Source organism: Delphinapterus leucas, chromosome 5 (genome assembly GCF_059928025.1).
Source record: "Delphinapterus leucas isolate spDelLeu-1000000601 "Yukka" chromosome 5, BTC_Dleu_Yukka2, whole genome shotgun sequence".
NCBI lineage: Eukaryota > Metazoa > Chordata > Mammalia > Artiodactyla > Monodontidae > Delphinapterus > Delphinapterus leucas.
The window spans coordinates 75,706,607-75,725,078 of NC_143133.1; the positions used below are offsets into that span (position 1 = coordinate 75,706,607).

An 18,472-nucleotide genomic window follows, 5' to 3' on the forward strand; every position below is an offset into this window, starting at 1 on the left:
AATATCTTGAGTCTTACCCAACTGCTTTTTCTTTAGACCAGGACATTTCTTGCCTGGATTGCTGCCACAGCATCGTAAGTGGTCTCTCAGTCTCTAGTTTTCTTCCACCCACCCCTTCCTCATTTCATTCTCCACACAGCAGCCATAATGGTCTTTCTAATATAGAAACTCTGTCATTTTACTGAAGTACTTAAAAGCTTTATAGTTGCTCCTAGGATAAAGTGTAAACTCAGTCAGCATGGCTTGTGAGACCCCAAGGGTGAGTTAGTGAAATGGAAGGGAAAGAAACAGTGTTTCAGGCCTAGGGAAGAGCATGTTAGAAGCCTGAGAGGAGGATATAGAGATTCAGTTACAAAGTTGGAGTTCTAGGAAGGGAATAGAGAAATCTGAATTTGGAGCCCTGAGCTGGGACTCCATTCTTGGAAGGACCTTTTAAACCTTGTCAGTGAATCAAGACATTACAGTAAGAGGATGGGAATTCATCCTCTGAATTAGGTACCCTGCAGTGGCAACTATTAAACTGAATTGTAACTGTTTTGTTTAATCGTTATCTTCATTAACTGGTGATGTGATCCCTGCCCAATTCCTCAGGCTTATCTCCTGCCTTCCCTTTCTACTCCTTAGCTGCTACCTGATCCCATGCCCCACCCCTTTACCCCCAACAGCAATGTACACACACAGTCCTCCAAACATACTGAAGTTCTGCCAGGTGCTCTTTCATCCCCTGGTCTTTTTCACCACCAGTCTCTACCCCTTGCCGTCTTCCAGCTAAATTTTGACTATTCCTCAGATCTCAGCCTAATCCTCACTTTGTTCTAGACTTCTTTCTTTGACGTCTAGACATCAGAGGTTAGGTTAAGTGGTCCTGCTATGAACCTGTGATCCCATAGTCTGTGTATTTCTCACATTATACTTATTATGATGTTTAATTTCAGCTTCCCTCAGACTCCAGTCACTTGAGAGCAGGAACTCAGTTTACTGGCACATCCCTAGTACCTGGCACATGGACACTAAAAAATGCAGATACTGAGAATGAGTCGATGTTCGGGGAGAATGAGGGGTGATTTCTCCTCTTGGAAATTTTAAGTCCTTAAATGTCTATTATCTCTGATCTTCATCGAAATCATTCTTTCTAATGACCCAAGTCTACTTTTCTTTAGGTGTGATGACCTGTATCAAAATTGGATTCTCTTGTCCTTACTTCTTACAGTTTTCTATAGCTGTTAGTGAGGAGAGGGGATCAAGGATGGGGGGGTTCTTCCAAATGGGCTAACTTCAGTGGGTGGAGGTGCCCCCTCTTGCACATTAACTTGAAATCAAGAAACACATCTGGGGCTTCCCTGGTGGCGCAGCAGTTGAGAGTCTGCCTGCCGATGCAGGGGGCACGGGTTCGTGCCCCGGTCTGGGAAGATCCCACATGCCGCGGGGCAGCTGAGCCATGGCCGCTGAGCCTGCGTGTCCGGAGCCTGTTGCTCCGCAACGGGAGAGGCTACAACAGTGAGAGGCCCGCGTACCGCGCAAAAAAAAAAAAAAAAGAAACACATCTGGCTGAACTTTCCCATTTTGCCTGCCATGGAAGGCAGAAGACGGGAAAAATACAGCATTTTTTTACCTGCAAGCTAGTTTAGTTATTGTATTGTGAGAACATATATGAAACTACTCATGTTGTTGCATTAATTTTAATGTATTTTAACTAATTCTACTTCAGTTTTGCTGTGAGAGAGGCAGGTTGATAGTGAAAAGAGCACGACACAGCATTAGATATTGGAAGACAGGGTTTTTTCTGGCTCTGCTCTTTCTTAACTGTGTGACCTTTACTTTTTGATACTTAGTTTCCTAATCTATATAATTATTTACATAATTAAAATTCATCACAAAATTTTATGAATGAAATGTGATGATGATGCATTAAAAATTGTAGAATGTAAGGTTCTATGCAGATGAGTTCATTTTTATTAAAATTGTTTAATTATGCTATGTTCACTGATTCATCGTTCTAGACAATTTAGTCTTCTGAATTATCTTCTCTACGAAACTTCCTGAAATCTGATGTTTCTGTTTTATTTCCACAGTACTGAAGATTGGTAAAAAACTCTATGAGGGTAAAACAAAAGAAGTCTATGAATTGTTGGATAGTCCAGGAAAAGTCCTCCTGCAGTCCAAGGACCAGATTACAGCAGGAAATGCAGCCAGGAAGAATCACCTTGAAGGAAAAGCTGCAATCTCAAATAAAATTACCAGTTGTATTTTTCAGCTGTTACAGGAAGCAGGTGAGTGGCTCTCCCAGTAGCCTCCCCCTTCATGTTCTTTCTCACATATACATACTGGTCCTTTTCATCAGGAAATGACATTATTTGGATAAATAAGATGTTGATAACCAGTTGATTTTTTTTTTTTCAGTTGTTATAGGAAGCAGGTAAGTGACTCCCCCTACAGCCTCCTGTACCACTCTGATCTCTTTAATGGGGAGATGGCATTATCTGGTTTAACAACATGTTTGGGGATGCCTCACATGCTAAACTTATTTAAATTAAACCAGAAACTTAAATTTCACTGTAACACTTTACTTGGTTTGGAATTACTTAAGTAGTATCATTCAGTTAGTTAAAAGGAATCTTAACAGTTTGCTACTGTCTTTGTCTGGCATGTATTTCTGCAGCTTTCCTCTGCTAGGACATCTTAGGAGAGGCTTACCTATGAAGGAACTTAAGGAACTTAACCTGTGAAAGAAGCACATTCTGGTGTTTGGCAGCTCTAATTGATGAACTGAAATTTAGTCCCTAAAATTCTATATAAATTTGCTCCACCCATTGGAGATGATACGGAACTTCAAATCCCTCTTCTACTTGAAAGCCCTAAAAAGTAATTGAATACTGCAACCGCGCCTTCTCATCCTGCCATGCCCCAAGTGAGAGATTTGGACTAGATCAAGATCTGCAGGGTTACCTCCTGCTCTAAAACTGAATGAAGACTATTTCCAATAGAGAAATCTATTCAAAAGATGAAATTCAGATCAAAACATTCTGTGGAGGGCGTTTGGAGTGAAAGAAGGGAAATTAGGATAACGGTTTTTCTGCAGGGATTCAGGCAAAAGCTGATTGGTCTGTAGTGTATAAAATCTCAGCTAGCAAAAGATTTGAGCTCTTTGCCTACAGTGTAAGAGACCCTGTGCCTTGGATCATTCAACGTGTGAAGCCTCCAGTTCCTTATCTGTAAAGTAAAAGCTTTGTTCTTTATCATTCCAGTTCTAATTTTACAGTTTAATATCATTGTCTCCATTTACTTCCAATATTCCCAGTTGCCCTCACATTTCTTAGATTTTCCAGTAAGCATTAATCTTAATTATTAGTAATTAAAAATTAATTAATTACTCTTTCTTAAATCCAAAGGGGAATTTAATACCTTTGTTTCCAGTGAAGATAGATCTGCCTTCCACAAAATAACAAGGTAATTCAAGTTAAACCCATTCCGTCAATACAGAATAGGTTCTTGAGTAGTTTTGCCTCTTCCAGAGTACCGTTTCACATTTTTAATTAGTGTGTAAAAAATATGTTTACTTGACAACCTAAATTGTCATCCATATCATAAATCCCTCTATGCATTGAGGGTGAAAATATTGCTGTAAATTTAAAGCACCTCCCTCAGTTCATAAGTAATACAACCCAGGATTTTTACTTCAAGGCCTCCTTGATTGGTGGTTTCCCAATGACTGAGTAGATTTCTAGAGAGAGCATCAAACTAATATTAGGTTTCTTTTGCAGTACAAATAAGTGCTCCATTTTTCAACCTCACAAGTTATCTCCTCCCCATACATATTAAAATGGTTTATAGTTGCTAACACTATAAGCTGTTAACAATACAACTAGCTTCTGTGTCCCCATAGTAATTGTACCCATCTATGGGATCATATATATGCATTTAAGTAATGGGGGGTAAGTACAGGCCCAAGTTTTTATTTGCTTATTTAATAAGGCACCTATTCAGTGTACTTGCCAGGGCTTAAGGACAGGTGAATTAGGGTGATCCAGTTTTGACTCTCAAAGTCCTGCATGCAGCTGGGAAGGTTGGTCATCCATGTGAAGTACTCCAGCAGTCATCTATTTGGCACACTTAACATAGCTAAAACTTACTTGGTTCACGAGAAATGCTGAAAGGTGTTTTCTAGGTTTTATATACTGTGGAAAATATAAGGTTTTAAAAATTCTTAGATGATTAGTTTTAGGGTATGGATTAAGAGTTCTGTTAAGCCTTATGTAATTTTTACTTGCTAGTAGTTAAATGCTATGTCTAGTTGACCATCAGTGGTCTATTTAAAACTGCTTTCTTGGGGCTTCCCTAGTGACGCAGTGGTTAAGAATCCACCTGCCAATGCAGGGGACATGGGTTCAAGCCCTGGTCTGGGAAGATCCCACATGCCATGGAGCAACTAAGCCCATGCACCACAACTGCTGAGCCTGTGCTCTAGAGCCTGCGAGCCACAACTACTGAGCTCACGTGCCACAGCTACTAAAACCCACGTGCCTAGAGCCCATGCCCCACAACAAGAGAAGCCACCGCAATGAGAAGCCCATGCACCGCAATAAAGAGTAGCCCCTGCTCGTTGCAACTAGAGAAAGCCTGCGTATAGCAACGAAGACCCAATGCAGCCAAAAATAAAAGAATAATAAAAAATAAGTTTATTAAAAAAGTAAAATAGAACTGCTTTCTTTATAAACAGGCATATATTCCAAATTAAGATATTTCTAGAAATTCGAATGGAAAAAGCACCAGAATGAGCATCAGTAAATCACAATTCTAGTTTTCTCTGTCACTAATGAGCAAACTGTAAAAGACTGTATTATACATGCTGTACCTGAATTTTGAAGTTCCTAAATTTAGTCTCATTACTAAAAAATCAAAATTTAACCTTTTAAGTTTCAATTCCCTCCTACACAGAAATGCACTATGATTACATTTTGGTGTGATAGTAGTGATATGACTAACAGTCTTGGCAGTTGTTAAACCACAGGTGGGGAGCTGGGCAACCTTAATAGAGGGATGGCTCCAGCGCTGTCATACTTGGCCATTGTAATTCAGAATGTGAAATGACATTTACATTCTCTTAGTAGTCTTGATAGGAGTTTTGAATTTTGTAAACAACTGAGACTACTGGGAGGATTTCTTTTTCTCACCGTATGAAGCCATGGAATTTGCTTTAATGATTAACACGTATATTAGAAGCAATCATTATATCATCTAAACTGAATCTCTCTTTTTTCTTAGTAGCAATTTTTTTTTTTTAATGTACAAGATCATTACCATAAGTTGATTCTGTGGTTTTGATTCCCTTAGATATAGGGGAGGACTTTCCTCTGAGTAACAATAACTGTTGTGTATATTTGAATAGATTTGGATACTAGTCTATCAAGCTTGATAGACAACTGAGCAAATATGACTACTAGGTAACAAACCTAAAAAAGAAGAGCTCTTAAACCCAGACATGTACTTACCACCTCAAGTTAAGGATTGATTTAAATCATCTGCCTGCCCATGAGCCCAATCATTCATTAAAGGTTAAAATGGCCTAAATATTGACACTTTTAACATTCTTTCCCAGAGTTACTGTTCGTGCAGCATACAACAATTTATTTATTTATAAATTTATTTATTTTTGGCTGCATTGGATCTTCGTTGCTGCACAAGGGCTTTCTCTAGTTGCGGCAAGTGGGGGCTACTCTTCATTGCGGTGAGCAGGCTGCTTTTGCGGTGGCTTCTCTTATTGTGGAGCACGGGCTCTAGGTGCGTGGGCTTCAGTAGTTGTGGTGCACAGGCTTAGTTGCTCAGTGGCACCTGGAATCTTCCCAGACCAGGGCTTGAACCCGTGTCCCCTGCATTGGCAGCTGGATTCTTAACCACTGCGCCCCCAGGTAAATCCACAATTTATTCTTTTCCCTGTTTTAATTGCATCTTCCTGGTCAAACCCAGAGGGAATGTGGAGAAAACAGTACAGGTTTAAAAACTGGATAGTGCATTTCAGGTCCAGGCTCCATTACGGATTGGCAGCATGACCTAACTTGTTAAGTTACTTAACTGCTGTGAGCCTCTACTTCTTTCACTATAAAATGTGAATAATAATGCTACCTCAAAAATTTTATGTATGGTTAAATGAGATAATATGTAAAACACTTCGGGGACTTCCCTGGTAGTCCAGTGGCTAAGAATCCGTGCTCCCAATGCAGGTGACCTGGGTTCTATCCCTGGTCAGGGAACTAGATCCCACATGCATACTGCAACTAAGAGTTTGCATGCTGCAGCTAAAGATCCCGCGTGCTGCAACTAAGACCTGGTGCAGCCAAAGTAAATAAATAAATAAATATTTTAAAATGAATAAATAAAACACTCAGCATGATGCAGGGTTTCCATAAATGTAGGTTCCCTTTACATATGGATACATACATATGTACATACATAGATACATACATACATAAGATGAAAGATCTTCAGTCCTTTCCTGATAAGAAAAATTTGATCTTATTAGAGGTTTAGTTGAGGATTGGAGGTACTAATATTGTAGCCCGAAGATGAGCATTATTATGTTAAACCCATGCAGGTTTCCAGGAGATACTTTAATTCACGTTAGTGCTATGATGTAATAACACGTCTAGGAGAGGCAGTATAGCGTAGTGGTTAAGTGAGCAGTGTAAAGAGTTCAGACAGTGTGGGTTAGAAACCCTGCTTTACCTAGTACTAGCTGACATAACTCCTGTGTCTCAGTGCTGTTATCTGTTTCATTGGATGAACATCATACCTTATCAGGTGCTATGAGGATTAAGCAAAAAGAAAATAAATTTATAATGCCTGACCTAAAGTAGGTCTTGCAAATTGTGGTAAAATATACACACATAAAATTTACCATGTTAACCATTTTTAAGTGTACGATTCAGTGGCATTCAGGTACACTGACAATGTTATGCAACCATCACCACTATCAATTTCCGGAACATTTTCATCATTTCAGACAGAACCTCTGACCCATTAAACAATAACTCTCCCCTGATAACCTCTATCCTACTTTCTGTCTCTATGAATTTGCCTGTTTTAGGTGCCTCATATAAGTGGAATTATACAATTTTCACTCAGCATAATGTTTTCCTGAATTATTCATCATGCTGTAGCATATATCAGAATTCCCTCCTTTCTGTGACTGAATAGTAATTCACTGTATGTAAACTACATTTTATCTGTCCACTACACTAATCTGTTGTTAGACACTTGGGTTATTTCCCCTTTTGGCTATTGTTAATAATGATACTGTGAACATTGGTGTACAAATATGTTTGAGACCTTGCTTTCAGTTCTTTTGTGTATATACTTAGAGTGGAATTGCTGGATCATATAGCTTATAATACATTGTAACTACTATAAGAGTTATTTTCCAAAGCCGCCACATAAACTAGCTCTTTATCTTAGTTTTCCAGTAACAGTTTGCGTAAGAGTGAACAGAGGACGGGGCAAATATTTTCTTTGCTCTTGGCCAAATTGGCCTCCATGTTCCTGCTGCTACCTGTTGAATGCTTTTTTCAAGGACTTTTTGCTTTAAATATTGAGAGAAAAAGGCTGTCCAGAATTTACGGCTGTATCTGATTATGATAAATAGATTAATATTTTACAAAGCCCATACATATAATCCCGGACCATAGAATGAGAATTCTGCCACCAGATCTGATTTAGAGATAATTTAGTGCCACTTAGTCATGTGCCTTGTGCAAAGTTAGGTGCACAGTGGAGACAGTATTTTTTGAACAGATGAATGATGGTAAAAACATTCGGACCCAGATTTTTTGATCCAGCTTGCCTTGCAACATTAACATGAAATATTCCTGAATATTTTGATAAGCAGTAGAAAGCCATATTAATAATTTTTTTCCTACTTCTGCCTTTTAAAATAAAATTACATTTGTCTTTGATACTGCCATTTAAAGGTAATGCATTTGGCTCCATAGGCTTTTTGTTTTGTTTTTTTGTAAAGGGTAGAGTTTCATTATGCCTCAGATCTCCCTTTTTAAATACAATTTTAATGCTTTTTTTTCTTTTTGTCATCAATCTGTAGGTATCAAAACTGCTTTCACCAGAAAATGTGGACAGACAGCTTTCATTGCACCTAAGTGTGAAATGATTCCAATTGAATGGGTTTGTAGAAGAATAGCAACTGGTTCTTTTCTCAAAAGAAATCCTGGTGTCAAGGAAGGATATAAGTTCTACCCACCTAAAGTAGAGATGTTTTTCAAGGTAATTATTTTATACCTCCCTGTCTTACTATAACATAGCAACAAGTTTATTACAAAGTCAAAAGATTTAAATATTATCAAAGCTTTTGATAGTACAGTTGTCATTCCAGAAATATTTGTCAAAAATGTACACTTTAATTAGCAATGATAATTCCGATTTTTAAAAGAAAACCTTTGAAAATCTGCTTATCTGTTTTGTACCAACATGACTAACAAAATGAACAAATTAAAATTAGCAGTTACGAGTCACTGGGAGAGCCTTTCCCAGAAGGATGGAGTGACACTGTCCTCAGGAAAAGGTGGGTTTTTTTTTGTTTTTTGTTTGTTTGTTTGTTTCTTTTTATTTTTTTATTTTTTTTTTGTGGTACGCGGGCCTCTCACTTTTGTGGCCTCTCCCGTTGCGGAGCACAGGCTCCGGACGCGCAGGCTCAGTGGCCATGGCTCACGGGCCCAGCTGCTCCGCGGCATGTGGGATCTTCCTGGACCGGGGCACGAACCCTTGTCCCCTGCATCAGCAGGCGGACTCTCAACCACTGCGCCACCAGGGAAGCCCAGGAAAAGGTGTTTTTTGTTTTTGGAGGCGGGTTGCGGGATCTTAGTTCCCCAACCAGGGATTGAAGGCGTGCCCTAGGCAGTGAAAGCTCGGAGTCCTAACCACTGGACAGCCAGGGAATTGCCAGGAACAGGTTGGTGGGAAGCCTGGGTGAAGAAAAGATGAACACAAGAACCAGGTTCAAATCACCTCTACTCTTTGAACCCTATTAGGTGAAGCCAGAGTGAGGCCTTCACATAATGAGATTGAACTACCTGTTTTCTAAAAGGAAAACCAATAGAAAGATTAAAGAAAAAATTACTGTTATCTACAGTCCTGTGGCTGACAGGGTCTTGGTGCTTCGGCCAGGTGTCAGACCTGAGCCTCTGAGGTAAGAGAGCTCAGTTCAGGACATTGGACCACCAGAGACCTCCTGGCCCCACGTAATATCAATCGGCGAGAGCTCTCCCAGAGATCTCTGTCTCAGTGCTAAGACCCTGCTCCACTCAACGACCAGCAAGCTCCAGTGCTCGGCAGCCCAGGCCAAACAACTAGCAAGACAGGAACACAACCCCACCCATTAGCAGAGAGGCTGCCTAAAATCATAATAAGTACACAGACACCCCAAATCACAACACCAGACACAGTCCTGCCCACCAGAAAAACAAGATCCAGCCTCATCCAACAGCACACAGGCACCAGTCCCCTCCACCAGGAAGCCTACACAACCCACTGAACCAACCTTACCCACTGGGGGCAGACACCAAAAACAACAGGAACTACGAATGTGCAGCCTGCGAAAATGAGACCTCAAACACAGTAAGTTAAGCAAAACGAAAAGTCAGAGAAATACACAGCAGATGAAGGAGCAAGGTAAAAACCCACCAGACGAAACAAATGAAGAGGAAATAGGCAGTCTACCTGAAAAAGAATTCAGAGTAATGATTGTAAAGATGATCTAAAATCTTGGTAATAGAATGGAGAAAACGCAAGAAATGTTTAACAAGGACCTAGAAGAACTAAAGGGCAAACAAACAATGATGAACAACACAGTAAATGAAATTAAAAATTCTCTAGAATGAATCAATACCAAAATAACTGAGGCAAAAGATGGGATAAGTGACCTGGAAGATAAAATAGTGGAAATAACTACTGCAGAGTAGAATAAAGAAAAAAGAATGAAAAGAATTGAGGACCGTCTGAGACACCTCTAGGACAACATTAAACGCACCAAGATTCGAATTATAGGGGTCCCAGAAGAAGAATAGGAAAAAAAAGGGACTGAGAAAATATTTGAAGAGATTATAGTTGAAAACTTCCCTAATATGGGAAAGGAAATAGTCAATCAAGTCTAGGAAGTGCAGAGTCCCATATAGGATAAATCCAAGGAGAAACATGCCAAGACACATATTAATCAAACTATCAGAAATTAAATACAAAGAAAAAATATTAAAAGCACCAAGGGAAAAGCAACAAATAACGTACAAGGGAATCCCCATAAGGGTAACAGCTGATTTTTCAGCAGAAACTCTGCAAGCCAGAAGGGAGTAGCAAGACATATTTAAAGTGATGAAAGGGAAAAACCTACAACCAAGGTTACTCTACCTGGCAAGGATCTCATTCAGATTTGATGGAGAAATTAAAACCTTTACAGACAAGCAAAAGCTAAGAGAATTCAGCACCACCAAACCAGCTTTACAACAAATGCTAAAAGAACTTCTCTAGGCAGGAAACACAAGAGAAGGAAAAGACCTACAATAACAAACCCAAAACATTAAGAAAATAGTAATAGGAACATACATATCTATAATTACCTTAAAAGTAAATGGATTAAATGCTCCAACCAAAAGACACAGGCTCACTGAATGGATACAAAAACAAGACCCATATTTATGCTGTCTACAAGAGACCCACTTCAGACCTATGGACACATACAGACTGAAAGTGAGGGGATGGAAAAAGATATTCCATGCAAATGGAAACCAAAAGAAAGCTGGAGTAGCAATTCTCATATCAGACAAAATTAGACTTTAAAAAAGACTTACAAGAGACAAAGAAGGACACTACAGAATGATCAACGGGTCAGTCCAAGAAGAAGATATAACAGTTGTAAATATTTATGCACCCAACATAAGAGCATCTCAATACATGAGGCAAATGGTAACAGCCATAAAAGGGAAAATTGACAGTAACACAATAATAGTAGGGGACTTTAACACCACACTTTCACCAATGGACAGATCAACCAAAATGAAAATAAGTGAGGAAACACATGCTTTAAATGACACATAAACAGGATGGACTTAATTGATATTTACAGGACATTCCATCCAAAAACAACAGAATACACTTTCTTCTCAAGTGCTGATGGATCATTCTCCAGGATAGATGATATCTTGGGTCACAAATCAAGCCTTGGTAAGTTTAAGAAAATTGAAATCATATTAAGTATCTTTTCCAACCACAATGCTGAGACTAGATATCAATTACAGGAAAAAAACTGCAAAAAAATACAAGCACATGGAGGCTAAAAAATACACTAATAAATAGCTAAGAGTTCACTGAAGAAATCAAAGAGGAAATCAAAAAACACCTAGAAACAAATGACAATGAAAACACGACAACCCAAAACCTATGGGATGCAGCAAAAGCAGTTCTAAGGGGGAAGTTTATAGCAATACAATCCTACCTCAAGAAACAAGAAATATCTCAAATAAACAACCTAACCTTACATGTAAAGCAATTAGAGAAAGAACAACAAAAAAAAACCCCCAAGTGAGCAGAAGGAAAGAAATCATAAAGATCAGATCAGAAATAAATGAAAAGAAATGGAGGAAATGATAGCAAGGATCAATAAAACTAAAAGCTGGTTCTTTGAGAAGATAAACAAAATTGATAAACCTTTAGCCAGACTCATCAAAAAAAAAAAAAAAAAGACTCAAATCAACAGAATTAGAAATGAAAAAGGAGAACTGACACTGCAGAAATACAAAGGATCATGAGAGATTACTACAAGCAACTATATGCCAATAAAATGGACAATCTGGAAGAAATGGTGAAATTCTTAGGAAAACACAACCTTCCAAGACTGAACCAGAAAGAAATAGAAAATATAAACAGACCAATCACAGACACTGAAATTGAGACTGTGATTAAAAATCTTCCAACAAAAGCCCAGGACCAGATGTCTTCACAGGTGAATTCTATCAAATATTTAGAGAAGATCTACACCTATCCTTCTCAAACTCTTCCTAAATATAGCAGAGGGAGGAACACTCCCAAACTCATTCTACAAGACTACCATCACCTTGATACCAAAACCAGACAAAGATGTCACAAAAAAAGAAAACTATGGGCCAATATCACTGATGAATATAGATGCAAAAATCCTCAACAAAATACTAGCAAACAAAATCCAACAGCACATTAAAAGGATCATACACCATGATCAAGTGGGGTTTATCCCAGGAATGCAAGGGTTCTTCAATATATGCAAATCAATCAATGTGATACACCATATTAACAAATTGAAGGATGAAAACTATGTGATGATCTCAATAGATGCAGAAAAAGTTTTTGACAAAATTCAACACCCATTTATGATAAAAACTCTCCAGAAAGTAGGCATAGAGGGAATTTACCTCAACATAATAAAGGCCATATATGATAAACCCACAACAAACATCATTCTCAATGGTGAAAAACTGAAGCCCTTTCCACTAAGATCAGGAACAATACAAAGTTGCCCACTCTAACCACTATTATTCAACATAATTTTGGAAGTTTTAGCCACAGCAATCAGAGAAGAAAAATAAAAGGAATCCAAATCGGAAAAGAAGTAAAACTGTCACTGTTTGTAGATGACATGATAGTATACATAGAGAATCCTAAAGATGCTACCAGAAAATGACTAGAGCTAATCAATGAATTTGGTAATGTTACAGGATACAAAAGTAATGCTCAGAAATCTCTTGCATTCGTATACACTGATGATAAAAAATCTGAAAGAGAAATTAAGGAAACACTCCCATGTACCATTGCAACAAAAAGAATAAAATACTTAGGAATAAACCTACCTCAGGACACAAAAGACCTGTATACAGAAACCTATAAGACACTGGAAAGAAATTAAAGATGATACAAACTGATGGAAAGATATACCATGTTTTTGGATTGGAAGAATCAACATTGTGAAAATGACTATACTACCCAAAGCAATCTACAGATTCAATGCAATCCCTATCAAACTACCACTGGCATTTTTCACAGAACTAGAACAAAAAAATTCACACTGTGTATGGAAACACAAAAGACCCTGAATAGCCAAAGCAATCTTGTGAAAGAAAAATGGAGCTGGAGGAATCAGGCTCCCTGACTTTAGACTATACTACAAAGGTACAGTAATAAGATAGTATGGTACTGGCACAAAAACAAATATAGATCAATGGAACAGGATAGAAGGCCCAGAGATAAACCCATGCACTTATGGTCATCTTATCTTTGATAAAGTAGGCAAGAGTATACAATGGAGAAAAGATAACCTCTTCAATAAGTGCTGCTGGGAAAACTGGACAACTACATGTAAAGGAATGAAATTAGAACACTCCCTAACACCATACACAAAAATAAACTCAAAATGGATTAAAGAGCTAAATGTAAGGCCAGACACTATAAAACTCTTAAAGGAAAACATAGGCAGAACACTCTATGACATAAATCACAGCAAGATCCTTTTTTACCCACCTCCTAGAGTAATGGAAATAAAAACGAAAATAAACAGATGGGACCTAATGAAACTTAAAAGCTTTTGCACAGCCAAGGAAAACATAAGATGAAAAGACAACCCTCAGAATGGGAGAAAATATTTGCATACAGAGCAACTGACAAAGGATTAATCTCTAAAATACACAAGCAACTCATGCAGCTCAATATCAAAAAACATCAACCCAATCCAACAATGGGCAGAAGACCTAAATAGACATTTCTCCAAAGAAGATATACAGGTTGCCAACAAACACATGAAAGGATGTTCATCATCACTAACCATTAGAGAAATGCAAATCAAAACTACAATGAGGTATTACCTCACACCAGTCAGAATGGCCATCATTAAAAAATCTAGAAACAATAAATGCTGGTGAGGGTGTTGAGAAAAGGGAACCCTCTTGCACTGTTGGTAGGAATGTAAATTGATACAGCCACTATGGAGAACAGTATGGAGGTTCCTTAAAAAAACAGAACTACCATATGACCCAGCAATTCCACTACTGGGCATATACCCTGAGGATACCATAATTCAAAAAGGGACATGTACCACAATATTCACTGTAGTGCTATTTACAATATCCAGGACATGGAAGCAATCTATGCAGCAACAGATGAATGGATAAAGAAGATGTGGCACATATATGCAATGGAATATTACTCAGCCATAAAAAGAAACGAAATTGAGTTATTTGTAGTGAGGTGGATGGACCTTTTTATTTCCACTCTGTATGACAGACCTAGAGTCTGTCATACAGAGTGAAGTAAGTCAGAGAGAGAAGAACAAATACTGTATGCTTACACATATATATTGAATCTTAAAAAAAAAAAAAAAGGACTGAAGAACCTAGGGGCATGACAGGAAAAAAGACATAGATGTAGAGATTGGACTTCAGGACACGGGGACGGGGAAGGGTAAGCTGGGTCGAAGTGAGAGAGTGGTATTGACATATATACACTACTGAATGTAAAATAGATAGCTAGTGGGAAGCTGCCTCATAGTATAGGGAGATCAGCTCGGTGCTTTGTGACCACCTAAAGGGGTGGGATTGGGAGGGTGGGAGGGAGACGCAAGGGGGAAGGGATATGGGGATATATGTATACGTATAGCTGATTCACTTTGTTATACAGCAGAAATTAACACAACAATGTAAAGCAATTACACTCCAATAAAGATGTTAAAAAATAAATAAAAAGTACAATTAGCAGTTATTAGGAAGAAGAGAAAAGTAACAATTTAGTAAATTTTTAAATCTATTATTGAAGAGTTTGAGGTAAAGGCTAATAAGGGGACCTTTTTATATTCTTTTTTTTTTGGCCACACTATGTGGCTTGTAGGATCTCAGTTCCCCATCCAGGGATTGGACCCAGGCCACAGTAGTGAAAACCTGGAATCCTAACCACTATGCACCAGGGAACTCCCAAGGGATCTTTTTATAGTCTAATACAGAAAAGCTGTTACCCTCAATGTTTCTTATAAGCAAAAACATAAAATAAAGGATGTAGGAATCAATGGTCATGAATTTGTATTGCTTTTCTTTATTGAAACTGCTTTTTTTTCATCTTTGTTTATGCTGTTAAGTATATTTCTTCTATTTCAGAAGCAATGTTATTGTTGCTTTTTATTTTATTTATTTATTTTTTTTTTTATGGGCTGCACTGTGCAACTTGTGGGATCTTAGTTCTCCAACTGGGGGTTGAACCCAGGCCTTCTGCCGTAAAAGCACGGAGTCCTAACCACTGGACCACCAGGGAATTCCCTGCTGTTGCACTTTTATTCAGTGAACTGCACAGCTTAAAGCATTGTCTTATAATTATACAAATCAAGAATCCATAAAAGAAAAATTTCGTGTTCAGTTGGGACACTACTTAGAATAAAATGAAAGTATTTTATTTTTTCACGCATCTCTTTACTTTGCACGAAGTCTCTTGAATTATCAAGTAATGTCACTGAGGACTTATAGTCTTGTATGAATTCTTATCAAAAATAAGGTTAGGGGATTATGAAAGTTGCATTCTGGAAAGATTTTGGTGGACTAAAATGTGTTTTGGCCTTCTTACCATCTCTGTTGCCTCTGATTAAGGAAAGATAAAAATCACAAACTTGTATTTAAATTATTTATATATGGAAAGCAAATTCTTTACAAATACTTTATGACATAGAATAAGCTACCCCAAAAATTTGAATTTTAAAGTAGCTATTGAAAATAGAAGAGTTTAAAATGATTGCTGTGAATTAAAGGGTATTTTAAACAAACATTAAATATTTAGAGAAAATGAATATTTCTGAGGAATTTATCGTGCTCAAGGGAAAAAGGACTTCAGTTTATCTGAAAAGTTCAAAATTTTTGTATTTAATTGTACTTCTATACTTTTTTCTCAGGATGATGCTAATAATGATCCACAGTGGTCTGAGGAACAGCTAATTGCTGCAAATTTTTGCTTTGCTGGACTTGTTATAGGCCAAACTGAAGTGGATATCATGAGTCATGCTACACAGGCTATTTTTGAAATACTGGAGAAATCCTGGTTGCCCCAGAACTGTACACTGGTTGATATGAAGGTACAAATGAAATGGAGTTTTGAAAGTAAAGGTTATAACCAAGAAATGTCTTTAGTAGTAATTTTGAAAAACTCTTTGGTGATGTGCTATTTCTAGATTGAATTTGGTGTTGATGTAACCACCAAAGAAATTGTTCTTGCTGATGTTATTGATAATGATTCCTGGAGACTCTGGCCATCAGGAGATCGAAGCCAACAAAAAGACAAACAGGTAGGTAATGCTTCAGGTTTTCTTTAATCCTTTGCAAGATCAGGCTGGGATAGAGGAGAAAGGGAAGATGGGAGGAAAAGAAAAGTCAGTTATTGTTACTTATGATATGAACCTGAGTTGTTGATTGCTATTTATTTTTAAAGATAAATATCTCTTATGTTTCATATATCATGGAAAAAAGATACGAGTGATACTTTACATTTATGAAGCAGATTTCTCATTTATTATTTTAATAGACTCTCACGCAGAGTAAGTATTATCCTTGTTTGGCTAATTGAAACCTAAGGCTCTAAGATGATAGATATCTTCACAGTTACAAGAGTTAGTGGCAGATCTGGAACTCGGGTCTTGCAGATCTTATCAGGCTCCATATCTGCTCTTTCCTATGAAAAACAAAATTAGGGCAAGACCCTCTCTGTACTTAATACGTAAGAATTGTCAGGGCAGCTAATTGTAGTTGCTGGTGTAGTAACTCAAATGAAAATACAAGTATACATCACTATCTGAAGTTTCTCTAGTCTAATTCAGGAAATCAATTTGTTGACTCACATACATTTTCAGATATATCCTTTGCTATGCAAACTCTTCATAATCTGTACCCAAAACTCAGAAACCAAATAATTTCAGATAGGAAGAATATTACTAATGGAATACTTTACCCAGTCTTCTTTTCTATCAGAAAATTCTGGCTCTTTGAACTGACTTAGGTCTGGGAATTGGGTGAGAGGTAGTGAGTCTCTATAATGGTGGCTCACATCAGTCATCTCTGCTTACTAGATCTAGTTCCTGGGTGTTTTTTGGGAGAGGGAGTAGGGGGAGTTCATGCACATCTAGTAGTTGTATTCTAAACTTTCTATCTTATTTTCTAGTCATATCGTGACCTCAAGGAAGTAACTCCTGAAGGGCTGCAGATGGTAAAGAAAAATTTTGAGTGGGTTGCAGAAAGAGTAGAGGTAAACCTTTTGTAATAAATCAGTATTGTATTGTATGTTTTTCTCCAAGAAAATCTTGCTTCAAAAAGAAAAAAAAAAAAAAATGAGAGGGTGCAGTGCTTTTCTTTTTTCCAGTGACTTTAAAGAAAGGAGCACCTTTAAAAAATGTACCAGCTGAACTGTCCTCACTGGCATACTGGAACTCCCTGCTATGAAACTGGCCAGTCCTCATCTCCCAAATCCTGTTGGGGAAACCTGGAATCCTTTCCTCCCTGCCCCCTATAGGAGAAACCTTACATTTCCTACCCACCTCTCCACTGCTACTCGGAGTTCTACTAGCAAGAGTTTAGAATTGGAACTCCATGTGACATTAAAATGTCACTCTAAAATTTATGGTATAATTATTAGTATAATTCCATGGAAATTGAATGGGGTTTATGGTTATCCAAGGGTAGTAACTACTTTTTAGATTTCCATAGGAACATGCATTTTGAATTCCAAGCAACTAACTTCAAAAGATTTATAATATGACTTCTATTATGGCTGATTATACCTTAAAACCCCCATTGAACAGAATGTACTAAAAATCTTCAATGACATATTTTATATTGTAGCTTCCTGAATATTTAAAAGGTTTGAGTATTTATCCTTGCTTTTTATTACAATAGTAAACAATTTATCTGATTAAAAATCTTAGTAGGTCTTAGTTATGAAGACCACTTTCCTTTATATAGAGAGGTTATTTTGAAAAATAAATCCTCTATCATTTTATTCTGCTTGTCTGTAATTTTACTATAAGCTATAGCTCTGTAAACTGACTATTCTTACAGTACTCATTCCTATATTTATTCATTTTTGTCTTTGCCTTCTTTTGCATATTCATGTTTTTCTTTTCCAGTTGCTTCTGAAACCAGAAAGTCAGTGCAGGGTTGTAGTACTGATGGGCTCAACCTCTGATCTTAGTCACTGTGAAAAAATTAAGAAGTCTTGTGGAAATTTTGGCATTCCCTGTGAACTTAGGGTAACATCTGCCCATAAAGGACCAGATGAAACTCTGAGGATTAAAGCTGAGTATGAAGGTAAATGTAGAATAACTAGAGCATTTCAGGAAGTTCTCCTGATTTTGCCCCAAATTTTATGTTTAGACTAATAATGCTGAAAAATAGTTTCACCACATTCCAAAGGAAAAAATGTGATATTCTAG

The 18,472-nt window shown here is 37.6% G+C and overlaps 1 protein-coding gene across 2 annotated transcripts in view; it reads left to right on the plus strand.

The window, feature by feature from the left end:
• Positions 1-18,472, plus strand: part of PAICS (phosphoribosylaminoimidazole carboxylase and phosphoribosylaminoimidazolesuccinocarboxamide synthase) — a 54,784-nt gene that overhangs the window by 23,111 nt on the left and 13,201 nt on the right. For both annotated transcript variants that reach the window (XM_089911971.1, XM_089911972.1), the window contains exons 9-14: positions 2,073-2,270; positions 8,090-8,268; positions 15,947-16,126; positions 16,223-16,336; positions 17,206-17,289; positions 18,167-18,347. In XM_089911971.1, the coding sequence (XP_089768097.1) occupies positions 2,073-2,270; positions 8,090-8,268; positions 15,947-16,126; positions 16,223-16,336; positions 17,206-17,289; positions 18,167-18,347 (936 nt within the window). The remainder of the gene's footprint in view (positions 1-2,072; positions 2,271-8,089; positions 8,269-15,946; positions 16,127-16,222; positions 16,337-17,205; positions 17,290-18,166; positions 18,348-18,472) is intronic.